Source organism: Oncorhynchus nerka, linkage group LG2, assembly GCF_034236695.1.
Source record: "Oncorhynchus nerka isolate Pitt River linkage group LG2, Oner_Uvic_2.0, whole genome shotgun sequence".
Taxonomy (NCBI): domain Eukaryota; kingdom Metazoa; phylum Chordata; class Actinopteri; order Salmoniformes; family Salmonidae; genus Oncorhynchus; species Oncorhynchus nerka.
Genome location: NC_088397.1, coordinates 53,203,049 through 53,218,245, shown reverse-complemented (window position 1 = coordinate 53,218,245; position 15,197 = coordinate 53,203,049). Strand labels below are relative to the sequence as shown.

Sequence of the window (15,197 nt, the reverse complement as noted above, 5' to 3'; positions counted from 1 at the left end):
ATCTCTTTCACAAGTATGTTTACTGTAATTGCACAATAGAGAGTCCATGAAAATCCACTATCTCTGACCATTGAATTCCTGCCATGCAACCTTGATTTTGATTGCTGGTTGTGAGAGGTTTGTTAATCGGAAGCGCCACAACTGAAGCAGTAATTCCAGTTTTTTATTTGTCGTGACAGAGAGAGCCTGCTGGAGTGCCTGTGCTGATAATTGCCAATAAGAGAAAGAGAATATACGGTGTTGTGTCCAAACACAGATACAGCCTGAGGTGTGTGCTGCTCAGCAGACACAGCAAGAGCCCCAGAGAACACCTAGAGACTCTATTCTATTCAACACAACTCATGTGGTGTCTGGCTTTTGTTCTCCTAGGGAAAACGACTGTCCTGGTTGGTTTGTGCAACACCACCACTGATTGGCCACAATGTCTTTTACTGAGATAAGCAGATAAGCCAATCCACAAAAATTCCCTGTGAATCACAGTGTGAGAAAAGGAGAGCGAGAGAGATGGAAGGAGCATGCCTCGTGTAATACCAGTAATGAGTCAGAAACACAGAGAGAATCACAAAGAAACAGTGGGGGACCCTAAGAGGAAAGAGTGACAATCAATACATACTCTGCTATGACTTCTTCTCCAACCCGGCTGTAACAACCCCATGTCTGAATATACTCATGTTGACTAAAGATGTCTCACAGCTCCAGACAACATTATGTTGGAGAGAAGCTTTGAAAGGCAAAGAACAGCATCATTGTCTCTCCCAATAGCTCTGTAAAAACATAAGACCATACAAACCTGGACAGAGACCGAGAGCCTGGAGTCTGAGGTTGTCGTTCTCATACACCTTACCTTCACAGACATGTGGGCAGTGGACCCTTTAATAACACTAAGTACAACATTGACTAATAGAATCTCTGTAATATTCACAGAAAGAGGCCATGTTCATTCGAGGACTGAATGGTACAGAGGAGCCTCAAGCTACAGCATCGATACCTGCCTTCCTGAAAAAAATGACTCATCTTCCTTTTGAGTCGCATCCGTATAGTGTGGAAACACACACACACACACACACACACACACACACACACACACACACACACACACACACACACACACACACACACACACACAGGCTGACTTCTGCTCTTAGACACACATACCCACACACGCACTCACACTGTATGAACGCATTCAAACCCTGTTGCTTCAGCCACTTAATATTCCCCCAGACGATGAGTTTCCATAGGCCAGAGCACAACAAACAAACAGAGAGAAACACAAACAAACAAACAAGCCCAATCTGTTTTCTCAGCTGTGGGCTCTGCATGGTGAGTGGGGAAAGGGGGGGGGGGCTGACAGAGCCAATGGAAATTTGATCTGAGAGCCTGGAGGAGTGTGTGAAGAGTGTGTGAGCAGTGTGTGTGGACTGCTAATGTGTGGTTTTGGTCCTGTCATTAGCATGCTGGAGGGCGGGCCTGAAAAACACAACCACGGGGAGAAAACTCTACCAGAACCACCACAGCAACCACTGATGGGGTCTGTCCAGACACACACACAAACCCGCATGTAGAAACATGTCACATATGCACACACAGCTACCGGGTAGCAAAGCTACAGGTAATTTACCAAAGTTATCAGAATCTTTGGTAATTTAGGTAACTAACAGGTAATCAAAGGCAATCTATGATAACTTTGGTAATTTATACTTGAACAATAAATCAAATAAAAAACATATATAGTATTAATTTTGGATATATACGTGTCTACATTGACCATGAGTTTCTAGTGGATAGACCAAATGGTTCAAGAGAAACTAGCCTAACTAATGAAAAAAGTATCTAATCAACTATGGCTTTTTTTTTTAAATAACACAAAAAGTTTTCACAACTGCCAACAGTTTGTCTTGAAAAACATTTACAACAAAGACAAATTGACGTAGTCAAATAAATGAAAGTGTGTAAAGACTATGAAGGATATTTCATGCGGTAACCCTCATATTAAACACCAATGGTTTTCACTAAGTTGCTGATTTATATTTAGGATCATGTTTCACAGCTTTATCACTATATACACTACAGTTTAAAAGTTTGGGGTCACTTAGAAATGTCCTTGTTTTTGAAAGCAAAACGCATTTTCTGTCCGTTAAAATAACATTAAATTGATCAGAAATACATTGTTAATGTTGTAAATGACTATTGTAGCTGGAAATGGCAGATTTTATATGGAATATCTACATAGGCGTACAGAGGCCCATCATCAGCAACCATCACTCTCCTGTTCCAACGGCACGTTGTGTTAGCTAATCCAAGTTTATAATTTTAAAAGGCTAATTGATCATTAGAAAACCCTTTTGCAGTTATGTTAGCACAGCTGAAAAATGTTGTCCTGTTTAAAGAAGCAATAAAACTGGCCTTCTTTAGACTAGTTGAGTATCTGGAGCGTCAGCATTTGTGGGTATATATATACATATATCTTATGGGTTAATTCTTAGGGCTGCAATCCCATTAACGGGATGATATGACAACAGCCAGTGAAAGTGCAGGGCCACAAATTCAAAACAACAGAAATCTCATAATTAAAATTCCTCAAACATACATGTATCTCATACCGTTTTAAAGGTAATCTTGTTGTTAATCCCACCACAGTGTCCAATTTCAAATAGGCTTCACAGCGAAAGCACCACAAACGATTATGTTAGGTGACCACCAACTGACAGAAAAACCCAGCCATTTTTCCAGCCAAAGAGAGGAGTCACAAAAAGCACAAATAGAGATAACATTAATTAATTAATCACTAACCTGAGATGATCTTCATCAGATGACACTTATAGGACTTCATGTTACACAATACATGTATGTTTTGTTTGATAAAGTTCATATTTATATAAAAAAATCAGAGTTTACATTGCGTGTTACGTTCACTAGTTCCAAAAACATCCAGTGCTTTTGCATAGCCACATCAATTCAACAGAAATACTCATCATAAATGTAGATGAAAATACAAGTTATACACATGGAATTATAGATATACCTCTCCTTAATGCAACCGCGGTGTCAGATTTCAAAATAACTTTACGGAAAAAGTAAACCATGCAATAATTAAAATAAATAAAATTATCCGCCATGTTGGAGTCAACAGAAATCAGAAATCACATTATAAATATTCCCTTACCTTTGATGATCTTCATCAGAATGCACTCCCAGGAATCCTAGTTCCACAATAAATGCTTTATTTGTTCGATAATGTCCATTATTTATGTCCAAGAAGCTACTTTTGTTAGCGCGTTTAGTACAGAAATCCAAACTCTCGTGCAGGTCAATTAGAACGTCGGATGAAAACTTCAAAAAGTTATATTACAGATAGAAGAAACATGTCAAACTAAGTATAGCATCAATCTTTAGGATGTTGTTATCATAAATCTTCAATAAAGTTCCAACTGGAGAATTCCTTTGTCTGTAGAGAAGCCATGGAACGCAGGTCGCTATCATGTGAATTGCGCATGACCAGCCCTTGGCTCTCTGCCAGACACCTGGCTCATTCAGCTCCCATTCAGCTTCACAACACAGTAGAAGCCTCATTCAAGTTTCTAAAGACTGTTGACATCTAGTTGAAAACCTAGGAAGTGCAACTTCATCCATATCCCACTGTGAATTCAATAGGGGCTGGGTTGAAAATCGACCAACCTCAGATTTCTCACTTCCTGTTTGGATTTCTTCTCAGGTTTTTGCCTGCCATATGAGTTCTGTTATACTCACAGACATCATTCAAACAGTTTTAGAAGCTTCAGCGTGTTTTCTATCCAATACTACTAATAATATGCATATATTAGCAACTGGGACTGAGGAGCAGGCCGTTTACTCTGGTCACCTTTCATCCAAGCTACTCAATACTGCCCCTGCAGCCATAAGTATTTTTAAGGCCACACAGATGGCCAGATAAAACTACAGACACCTTTTATAATCTGAAGTACCCCAAAAGGCCACCATCATTTTTTTACTTCTAAGTTACCAACATTCTGGTAGTTTACTGGTAAACTTCGAAAGTTTCCAGCAATATATTCTTCATCACGCAAACACACACACACGCACGCACGCACGCACGCACGCACGCACGCACGCACGCACGCACAGACATCTCCAGGCTGGCTCCCAGCTGCTCTCTCCCTACAGCTGTCTGTGGAGAAAAACTCAACTTCACCCACACGCCAACCTAAATATAAAGTTATCTTCGTCAACCATGAGCAGTAAAACCCAAGAGCAGAGAAGGTTCTCAACAGGTAACTCATCAAGTGAGAGTCTAGTGCTAATTGACTTAACACTGACTGTGAGTGATGCTCTCACTTTCTTAACTAGTAGGTGACTAAAACAAGGAACTTCTCATGCTCTAATACCAGGCTCCGATACCAGTCTCCGACACCAGGCTCCGACACCAGGCTCCGACACCAGGCTCTACCACCAATATCTAACACCAGGATCTAACATCAGGCTCCACTCAGTTTCTAACACCAGGCGCTAACACCAGGCGCCAACACCAGGCTCCTCTCAGGCCCTAATACCAGGCTCTAACACCAAGCTCCTCTCAGACTTTAACATGCAGGCTCCTTTCAGGCTCTAACACCAGGCTCTAACATTAGGCTCCTCTCAAACTTTAACATAAGGCTCCTTTCAGGTGCCAACACCAGGCTCCAATATCAGGTTCTAACACCAGGCTCATCTCAGGCTCTAACACCAGGCTCTAAGATTAGGCTCCTCTCAGGCTCTAACACCAGGCTCTAAGATTAGGCTCCTCTCAGGCTTAAAACTAGGCTCTAACACCAGGCTCCTCTCAGACTTTATCAGGCTCCTCTCAGGCTCCAACACCAGTCTCCAACACCAGGCTCCTCTCAGGCTTTAACATCAGGCTCCAACACCAGGCTTCTCTCATGCTCTAACACTAGGCTCTAACACCAGGCTCCTCTCAGGTTCTAACAACAGTCTCTAACACCAGGCTCCTCTCAGGATGTAACGCCAGGCTCTAACATTAGGCTCCTCTCAGGCTTTAACATCAGGCTCCTCTCAGGCTCTAACACCAGGTTCCTCTCAGGTTCTAACACCAGGCCCCTCTCAGGCTCTAACACCAGGCTTTAACACCAGGCTCTAACATTAGGCTCCTCTCAGACTTTAACATCAGGGTCCTTTCAGGCTCTAACACCAGAATCTAACACCAGATTCTAACACCAGGCTCCTCTCAGGCTTTAACACCAGGCTCTAATATTAGGCTCCTCTCAGGATCTAACACCAGGCTCCTCTCAGGATCTAACGCCAGGCTCCTCTCAGGATCTAACGCCAGGCTCCTCTCAGGCTCTTAACACCAGGCTCTAACATTAGGCTCCTCTCAGACTTTAACATCAGGGTCCTTTCAGGCTCTAACACCAGAATCTAACACCAGATTCTAACACCAGGCTCCTCTCAGGCTTTAACACCAGGCTCTAACATTAGGCTCCTCTCAGGTTTTAACACCAGGCTCTAACACCAGGCTCCTCTCAGGATCTAACGCCAGGCTCCTCTCAGGCTCTAACATTAGGCTCCTCTCAGGCTTTAACATCAGGCTCTAACACCAGGTTCTAACACCAGGCTCCTCTCAGGTTCTAACACCAGGCTCCTCTCAGGCTCTAACACCAGGCTTTAACACCAGGCTCTAACATTAGGCTCCTCTCAGACTTTAACATCAGGGTCCTTTCAGGCTCTAACACCAGGTTCTAACACCAGGCTCTTCTCAGGTTCTAACACCATGTTCTAACACCAGGCTCCTCTCAGGCTTTAACACCAGGCTCTAACACCAGAATCTAACACCAGATTCTAACACCAGGCTCCTCTCAGGCTTTAACACCAGGCTCTAACATTAGGCTCCTCTCAGGTTCTAACACCAGGCTCCTCTCAGGATCTAACGCCAGGCTCCTCTCAGGCTCTAACACCAGGCTCTAACACCAGGTTCTAACACCAGGCTCTAACACCAGGCTCCTCTCAGACTTTAACATCAGGGTCCTTTCAGGCTCTAACACCAGGATCTAACACCAGGTTCTAACACCAGGCTCCTCTCAGGCTTTAACACCAGGCTCTAACATTAGGCTCCTCTCATGCTTTAACACCAGGCTCCTCTCAGTCTCTAACACCAGGTTCTAACACCAGGTTCTAACACCAGGCTCCTCTCAGGTTCTAACACCAGGCTCTAACATTACGCTCCTCTCAGGCTTTAACACCAGGCTCCTCTCAGGCTCTAACACCAGGTTCTAACGCCAGGTTCTAACACCAGGTTCCTCTCAGGCTTTAACACCATGCTCCTCTCAGGGTCTAACACCAGTTTCTAACACCAGGCTCTAACATTAGGCTCCTCTCAAGTTCTAACACCAGGCTCTAACACCAGGCTCCTCGCACGCTTTAACACCAGGCTCTAACATTAGGCTCCTCTCAGGTTCCAATACCAGGCTCCAACACCAGGCTCTAACACCAGGTTCTAACACCAGGCTCCTCAGGTTCTAACACCAGGCTCCTCTCAGGTTCTAACACCAGGCTCTAACACCAGGCTCTAACACCAGGCTAGAACACCAGGCTCTAACACCAGGTTCTAACACCAGGCTCTAACACCAGGCTCTAACACCAGGCTCCTCTCATGCTCTAACACCAGGCTCTAACATTAGGCTCCTCTCAGACTTTAACATCAGGCTACTCTCATGCTCTAACACCAGGTTCTAACACCAGGCTACTCTCATGCTTTAACACCTGGTTCTAACACCAGGCTACTCTCATGCTTTAACACCTGGCTCCTCTCAGGTTTTAACAACAGGCTCTAACACCAGGCTCCTCTCGGGATGTAACACCAGAATTATCTTAGGTTCTAACACCAGGATCTAACACCAAGCTCCTCTCAGGCACTAACGCCAGGTTCCTCTCAAGTGGTAACACCAGGTATCTAACACCAGGCTCTAACACCAGGCTCTAACACCAGGCTCCTCTCAAGCTCAGGGTTGTTTATAGTTGTTTACAGTTGCCAGTCCAGTCCACTAGAACTTAACAAGAACCCAAGGACCTGTATGACTTATTGATCCCTCCCATGCCAAGAGGTGTAGCAGCAGGTGTACTAACATCCACCAGCCTCATAAAGAGACCAGACACCACGGGGCCAGCCTGGCCAGGTTAGACCCCCACCTCCAACAGACGATAGGCTCTGGAATAGTGACTGATACTGTAGGAGTAATGACAGACAGGACCTCATCTGGAACTAAGTGGACCAACAGGAATCCTGAGAGATGAGTGAGTCAGGCCAAGGGGAGATGAGAGAGAGCTGCAAAAAGCAGGGAGGGCCTTGGACTTACTGACTGACAGGATCTTAGAGTTGGCTGCTAATCTGTTATGGAGAACTGCGTGTTTTAAGTGTTTGTAATAAAGTCTTTAGGATTAACAAAAGAAAATGATGAGCTGGTTTACTAAGGTAACACATACTTGATGTTGTGTTATATAGGGTGGCAGGTAGCCTAGTGGTTAGAGTGTTGGGCCAGTAACCGAAAGGTTGCTAGATGTAATCACCGAGTTGACAAGATAAAAATCTGTCGTTCTGCCCCTGAACAAGGCAGCTAACCCACTGTTCCCCGGTAGGCTGTCATTGTAAATAAAATGTTGTTCTTAACTGACTTGCCTAGTAAAATAAATAAATAAGCCCATATGGACTGGGAACCAACAAAAATGTAAATCAAATCATGTAATATAATCGTGTTTACAGTAGGGCTATCAGAACGTGAAGTGTTTTTTGATGTGGTAGTGGACATTGTTATGAGATGTTGTGAGCATGTCTGAAGTGTGCAGTAAGAGTTCACGGGGTACATGTTCCAGTCTGATGGGGGTAAACAGGCAACTGTAGACAATGTGTGTGATCCCCAAACAGAACATCCAGAACACCGCCTGTTCATTAGCAGTGGAAGACGAACACACTCCTTTTCCAAGCCGTCTCTCTCTCTCTGCTGAAAAACCTCAATCTAGCCTAATTGACAGCTTGAGTGGCTGCAGAAATCTGTGCTCTGTCAAGGCAATATTTCTTTCATTTCGCACAGAAAGGAAAGTCGGGCCCAAAACCAGACCGTGTTGGTAAAGGGCAGTACTCGGAATCTGAGACAGCAGTACTCGTGATTCCCAGTCTTTTGCTTCAGCAGTCCTTGCCCAATCGCGTGGTAGCACTGCTCATAATACAAGATGCATGACCAAAATATCAAAATATTGGACATGTCAGATATCCGACAGGAGTCTGGAGAACGGAACAGCCATCATCGGTGCGTCCTTGACCCGCTCAAACTACACGAGTCCCGACGTACTGATCCTAGCCCAAGTTCATAGAACATTTGTTGGAACATTTGTTTTGCAGTGGCAAAAACGTGGCAAATTCGTGGCAAAATTGTGTAATGTTTGCCTGCCATTACTGTGTCACTGTGAATTACGGCTGCCACCCTGCACAGACAGACGGACAGACAGACAGATGTGTGGAGGGACAGTAACAAGCAATGTAACTCACATGGTAGGACGCCCTCTCCTCTCTGTCCAGGGGTCTGGTGACAAACATCTTGCCGTGCACAGGGTCAATGTTGTACACGTCAATGGGAGGCTGGTCCGCCCCTGCTCCAGTGATGCTGTATCGTATCCCCTTCTCCAGGTCCTGGTCCGAGCGGATCTGGCAGAGGGAGATAGAAACACTATGCATTAAACGTTGTATGAGACAAGCACGGCTCAGAAAGGGTACAGGGCGATATTTGTGGTCCTTTGTAGCTCAGTTGGTAGAGCCTTTTACTTGTAATGCCAGGGTAGTGGGATCGATTCCCAGGACAACCCATACGTAGAATGTTTGCACACGACTGTAAGTCACATTGGATAAAAGCATCTGCAGCACGACATAGAATATCACCCTGTGTTGTTTTGACTTATCCGACAGTTTAGATTGAATGAGAGCCTCAAGGTTCCAAGGTTGGTCATGACGATTCAAGTGAGTCACAATCTAAAACTGTCAAGAGCTCTTGACAGGGAATATGATGAAATGTATGATACTAAAGAAGATGTACGGTGAGGCATGCATCTGCTCTGATCAGCCTAACACTTCGTTACAAAGAAGCCCTTTGAGGACTGAACTCAAAGGAAGAGTTGGTAAATGTGCAAGTTAGAGCTAAAGTGCAAAAGAGAAATCTGTCTGCTTGTGATAATTGGTTCTGAGAGGTGTAGCACAGGTGAGATGGCATATTGAAGATTAGATTTCATCTACTTTTAAGTGGTGGAAAGTTTAGACAATTTTCTCTCAATTTGCATATGTTTTTTTTTAGGGCAAACTGTTTGTGTTTTTACGTTTAGAGATGATTTTTTTTTTGTCTCTGAGGGGATTGAACCATCTCCACGGTAACAAGTCGGGAGGAGTAATCACATATTCAAATTGTAAAAATAAATCCTCTCTTTCTCTCCTATGCAATTTTCCTGGTCTGCGGGGCTGGAAATCATGCGTGAAAATGAAATTACTTCATCCGACGACCGGCAACTGGCTTTTGCATAAAACATTTCTCTGTTTGAACATGATACCCTTCTCTTAATTTCCTACACATCCATCTTAAATTCACTCACTACCTGCCACAGCAATCTCTTTTCCATGAGCTTCCATTGTCGTCTTTCCCCTTTGCAATCAATTCCAATAGGAGACATAATGGCTAATATACAGGTAACTGCCAAAATACAGGAAACACCAACATAAAGTGTCTTAATAGGCCGATGGGCCACCATGAACCAGAACATCTTCAATGCTCCTTGGCATAGGTTCTACAAGTGTCTGGAACTCTATTGGAGGGATGTGACACCATTCTTCCAATAGACATTCCAACATTTGGCATAGGGTTTACATTGTTTTCATGCTCATCCGGCATTTTTATACATGATGGGATGTTAATTGCTTAGTAACTCAGGAACCACACCTGTGTGGAAGCATCTGCTTTCAGTATACCTTGCATCCCACATTTACTCAAGTGGTTCCATTATTTTGTCAACTACCTGTACATGTGTTGTGTGTAACACTTCATCTTTCTGAGATGGTGTGTGGGCAGTAGGGCATTTTATTGCAGCCGTTATCTATCAAAGCACTCAGGCAACTCTGATCAGTGTGACTGACTGACTGGAAGCGCTGTTCTGTGATGATTACTCTCCCCATCTAATCAGACTTATTCCTCTCCACCCACAGACCCACATCTCTTGTCACACTGACTGAATGTGGCTACGCAACACTGGAATCTCAATCTCAAATGCGTTTCAGAGAGAGGATATGTAGAATAACAGATTGCTCACACATACTGCTTCCTTGTAATAATATCACCTCTATTAAGAGTTGAGCAATGTGCAGAGGCTGTATATTCTTCCCTATCCCAAAAAAATGCCAAATATATTAGTAAAACACACATTCTAGTTGTGGAAAGGTACAGAATTCTTTAACAGAGCGGGAATGTCTACATACAACAGTATTTCCCCCCTGTGTACAAATGAGGCAGCTCTGTAGGCACCCATGTCTGTGTGTACTGAAATGTTTGAAAGGTAAAGGATTCACTCTGGGGGCTCTAACGTGTGCATCAAAATGACTATTTCAGTTGAATCATTCAGGAGGCCGCCATGTGAAAAATGCACATCTGAAATTTCCGCACGCCTTGGATCCGCATCCACAGATTCTACACCCAGGCATGCAGTCTCTTCACAGAACATCAAAGCCACGCTGTGTTGATGACATGTTAAGTTTAATAGACCCAAGATTAAGGAAGCTTTCACATGGCACTTCGCCTCTGCTTCTAGCTGCTTAGAATTCCACTTTAAGGCCACCTGAGACCAGGTGTCACATTCTTCGAGTGTCTCTTAACGAACACTCGTTGTATCGATAAATTGAATAAATGAAGAGGTGCGGAATCTCAGAGTCCTGGGAATCCCCTGAGTGACGACTGCTCAATTGAGTTGTTTGAATGGAGCGCTAATGATGAAAGGCAGCTTTTCTATCCTTCCGTCTCTCTCTCTCTCTCCTAGACGGGACAGACTAGAAGATGTAAAGGACGGGTTGGTTCTGTGTCTGACAGAACAGATATCTGATAAGTGACACATTTGTAGTTCTTTAAGAGTGACTGCCTTAATTACTGTCAACCGTGGACAGATGAAGAATCAGATGAGAAATTAGCATTCTGTTTAACTCTCCAGGGAGAAAGAGAGGGAGAGGCAGCAAAACACAGACAGAATCTGAAGGAATACATTTCCATTGATTTAGCGCTGCTGTGCCTCTAATTAGTTCACGAGTGGGAACTTTCAGTCTGCCCATTTAATTGATTCAAGTGTTTATGATTGCGCCTGTCCATTTGATGTCTACACTGATAGGGAGTAATTTGATGTTTAGTTGATGTTGGTCATCTTATTTCTTTCTCGTTCAACATTGGATTTTCCCATCCTCAAATTATTCACAAGAACCCAGAAATAAATAAATCAACAAAGAAAGACCTTGTGGACAGATATATTCAGCTAGGTGTGCTTACAGGCTAATGTCATATATAAAATGTGAATCTGAAGTTTACACACTTTGATAGTTTTTTTTTTTTTTTTTTTAAATGGTTGAAGGCCGGGCCGCACAAATTCCTTCATTCTATGACGTCTCTCTCCTTATTTTTGTAGGCCGTCATTGTAAATAAGAATTTTGTTCTTAACTGACTTGCCTAGTTAATAAATAAAGGTGGGTGGGGGGGGGTGGCAGAACCGAGTTTGGGATACCCTGGTGTAAAGTGTAAATAGAAGGGAGAATGTTGTAACCCTTACTAGCTAACATTGTCATTAAAAGGGTCACTGCTCTGTACCACTCTCTACCGTGGAGAAAGATAAAGTAGCACTAGTCTGAGGTGGCACCTCAACAGTACACATAGAGAGAGTCAGAGGGATAAGAAACAGTGGTGTTTATTAGTTGCACAGTTACCGTCAGCCCTGAGACGCCCTGAGACGTTGTGACCGTGCGTTGGATAGTAAGAGGGGGTGATGACAGACAGATCGGGCAATGCCAGCCAATCAGGAGACAGGAGAAGACTAAGCCTTCTGGGAACCTCTCTGTCACACTGCAGCCGTCACAACTGTCACCCCTAATTAAGAGCTCTCTGCAAATATCTGCATGGCTTTAATGGGAATTATATGCGACACCACCATTTATTCTCACTGTCTGACTGGCAAGTTAACGCTCTCCTTCCCTTTTCCCCCTTATTCTCTCAACTTCCCTCTGTCTCTCTGCAAGACTCTGTCTCTCTCTTAGATGCACATGCACACACAAACAAATGTCTAAAATACTTGCGACATAGATAGTTTGGTCAGCAGTCAGAATAGTGAGAATAAGATTGCTGTTCACAGGCTTTCCTTTAGGGGGCACTACAGGCAATCATACAGGGCAGTGACCAGGATGGATACTTCCTCATAGGGGCGTCTAATGTCTTTGATAAACGCTACATGATTGAAGTGATATTCAAAGACAGTATAGAGTACGAGAAAAATGAAATCCCAGAGAAGCACAGGAATCCCTGAATCATCTCTGTTTTGTGCGAAGCCATTTCATTTTGATGATGCATCCTTTTTTTCATTCAACCTCTTTGTTCCTTTTGTTCAACATCAGGGAAATGGCAAAAGTACATGCTTTGTTTGACTCCACCTAAATGTAAGTGTTGTCTTGCTGTGATCTTTCCTGCTGTATGCTTGTCTGTCTTCAAAGAGCTGACAGAAAAGATATCTCTGGTTTTGATGATAGAGAAATTCAGATTCTAGCATAGGGCATTTATTACAAACAAAGTGACAGAGGGGTGGAGGTAGAGAGAGGGGTGGAGGTAGAGAGAGAGAGAGAGAGAGAGAGAGAGACTGAACAGACTGAAATAAAATACCAACTAGGCGATATTCAAAGCTCAAGTTTTGCCAACCTTCAAAGTTTTCCGTCCTCACACAAAGTAAAATAACAACCTTACATGAAAGAATGCGAGCATATAAAAACATGCCAGTTTAGTGCCACTGGAAAACAAAATGAATTCTTGAGATATTGTTTTAAATAGTCATAGTGGAGGTATGGCTGGAGAAGGAGCTGCACTGAGCTCAGGTTTAATATCTCTCAAGTGAGAGCCACTGACAGCCACAGTCGCACACAGTTATCCCTGATCCCATAAAGAACAGCTGTGTCTGCGGCTCTGCACACAGGGTACTCCATTATGGATCGGAAGCTGAATGGGAAATGAACAAAGCACAGTACCAGGGCACTGAAATATGGATTTTAGTTTCTGCTCTCCCTCCTTCGTTACCCCCTCTCCTCTCTCTCCCCTCTGTTCCCTCTCTGCCCCCGCTCTCTCTCCCTCTCTTTCCCTCCATCCTTCCCTGAACAGGTACCACAGAGAGGAGCTCCATCAATATAAATGAGCAGTAGTAGCCACCTGACGAGGAGGTATTCCTGGTCTGCTATTGACATTCACACTCAGACATTCTACTCCATTCTACTCCACACACAATGTCCTATTGAGCTAAATCCTCTCATCCCACAGAGCAACTTGGCCTAATCCTCTACTGCAATAATTGGCCAAATATCCATTACTTTATCTCAGTGAAAAGTTATGTGAAGAATACGTGAAAGATATGTGGGGACATGATGCATAGGTCTACTTCTTTGTGTGTTCAACTTGTCTCCCTAAGAGATGCTTTGATCTAGGGTAAGAGAAGAAGAAGAAACACCCCCAAAATACAGCAACAGAAATGTATCGTCACAAACACCAGATAGGTGCAGTGAAATATGTTGTTTTACAGGGTCAGCCATAGTAGTACGGCGTCCCTGGAACAAATTGGGGTTTAGTGCCTTGCTCAATGGCACATCAACAGGTTTTTCTACTTGTCGGCTCTGGTAATCAAACACACTAACCACTAGGGAGATAGTGTTAGGTAAGAAAACAAAGAGGTGAAGTAACAGGAGAGAAAACAACTTCAGAGACACATCTCCAACCTCATAGCCACATCACATAAACAGGCTACATTTACGCTTTACAGCGCCAGCAGCACTTTCCCAATACAAACACCATCACATTAAAGACATGCTTTCAGAGAGACTTCATGTCTTCACCGAGAGGCTCTGAGCTTGAGAGTAACCTTGTTGCAAACAGATTTCTTGACATTTTTTCCCACACCTGGTCTTCCTCTGAAATATTCTACAAATTGGTGGTTTGGCCATTGTATCGCAGGCACAAACACACACGGACACACATATGCACGCAAGCGCATGCACACAATCATACCCTGACGGAGGTGCAGAACGTGGGGTAGAGGGGATAATTAGAAAGAGTACAAATATGAATGGAAATTAAAAACAGACTAACAACCCCAATTATTACATTAGCCGGCCAATTTAGATCAAAGATCAGAGAAGCCAGCAAGAACTTTGTTGAAATAGACCAGTGGCCTCTCTGCATTAACAATCATCCCCATCCAGGAAGAATAGAGTAGAAACAGACACACATTCTGCCTGCAGGTCAGACTGCAGTATAAAGCCAGCCACATTCCCGTGCTCTCCAGGCTGAATGGATGAGGCAGAGGGCAACACTGCTTTTTTCTCTCTCCACAACATAAAGACAGAGGGCCCTGGAGACAGATGACTCGTTAAATGGCTGCTTTCTTCCCGGTCCCTGAGGTTTCTTAACACAAGGACAATAGGCAGATCCCAGGAGACGGCCGTACAGGGAAACACACTATGTATAATTAGAGTAAAGATGTGGCTGCTGCTGTTTGGTGGGGGAGGAGGAGGAAGAAGGGGAAGAGGAGTGGGGGGGACAGGTTGGGTTTGTGCTGCTGTTTGGTGGGGGAGGAGGAGGAAGAAGGGGAAGAGGAGTGGGGGGGGCAGGTTGGGTTTGTGCTGCTGTTTGGTGGGGGAGGAGGAGGAAGAAGGGGAAGAGGAGGGGGGGGCAGGTTGGGTTTGTGCTGCTGTTTGGTGGGGAGGAGGAGGAAGAAGGGGAAGGGAGTGGGGGGGGCAGGTTGGGTTTGTGCTGCTGTTTGGTGGGGGGAGGAGGAGGAAGAGGAGGGGGAAGAGGAGTGGGGGGGGGCAGGTTGGGTTTGTGCTGCTGTTTGGTGGGGGAGGAGGAGGAAGAAGGGGAAGAGGAGTGGGGGGGGCAGGTTGGGTTTGTGCTGCT

At 44.3% G+C, this 15,197-nt stretch overlaps 1 protein-coding gene across 1 annotated transcript in view; it reads right to left on the bottom strand.

Moving 5' to 3' along the window:
• LOC115137882 (cadherin-4-like) overlaps nt 1–15,197 on the bottom strand; it is a 257,900-nt gene that overhangs the window by 48,352 nt on the left and 194,351 nt on the right. Inside the window, exon 6 of the mRNA XM_029674164.2 lies at nt 8,534–8,689. Coding sequence (XP_029530024.1) covers nt 8,534–8,689 — 156 coding nt within the window. The remainder of the gene's footprint in view (nt 1–8,533; nt 8,690–15,197) is intronic.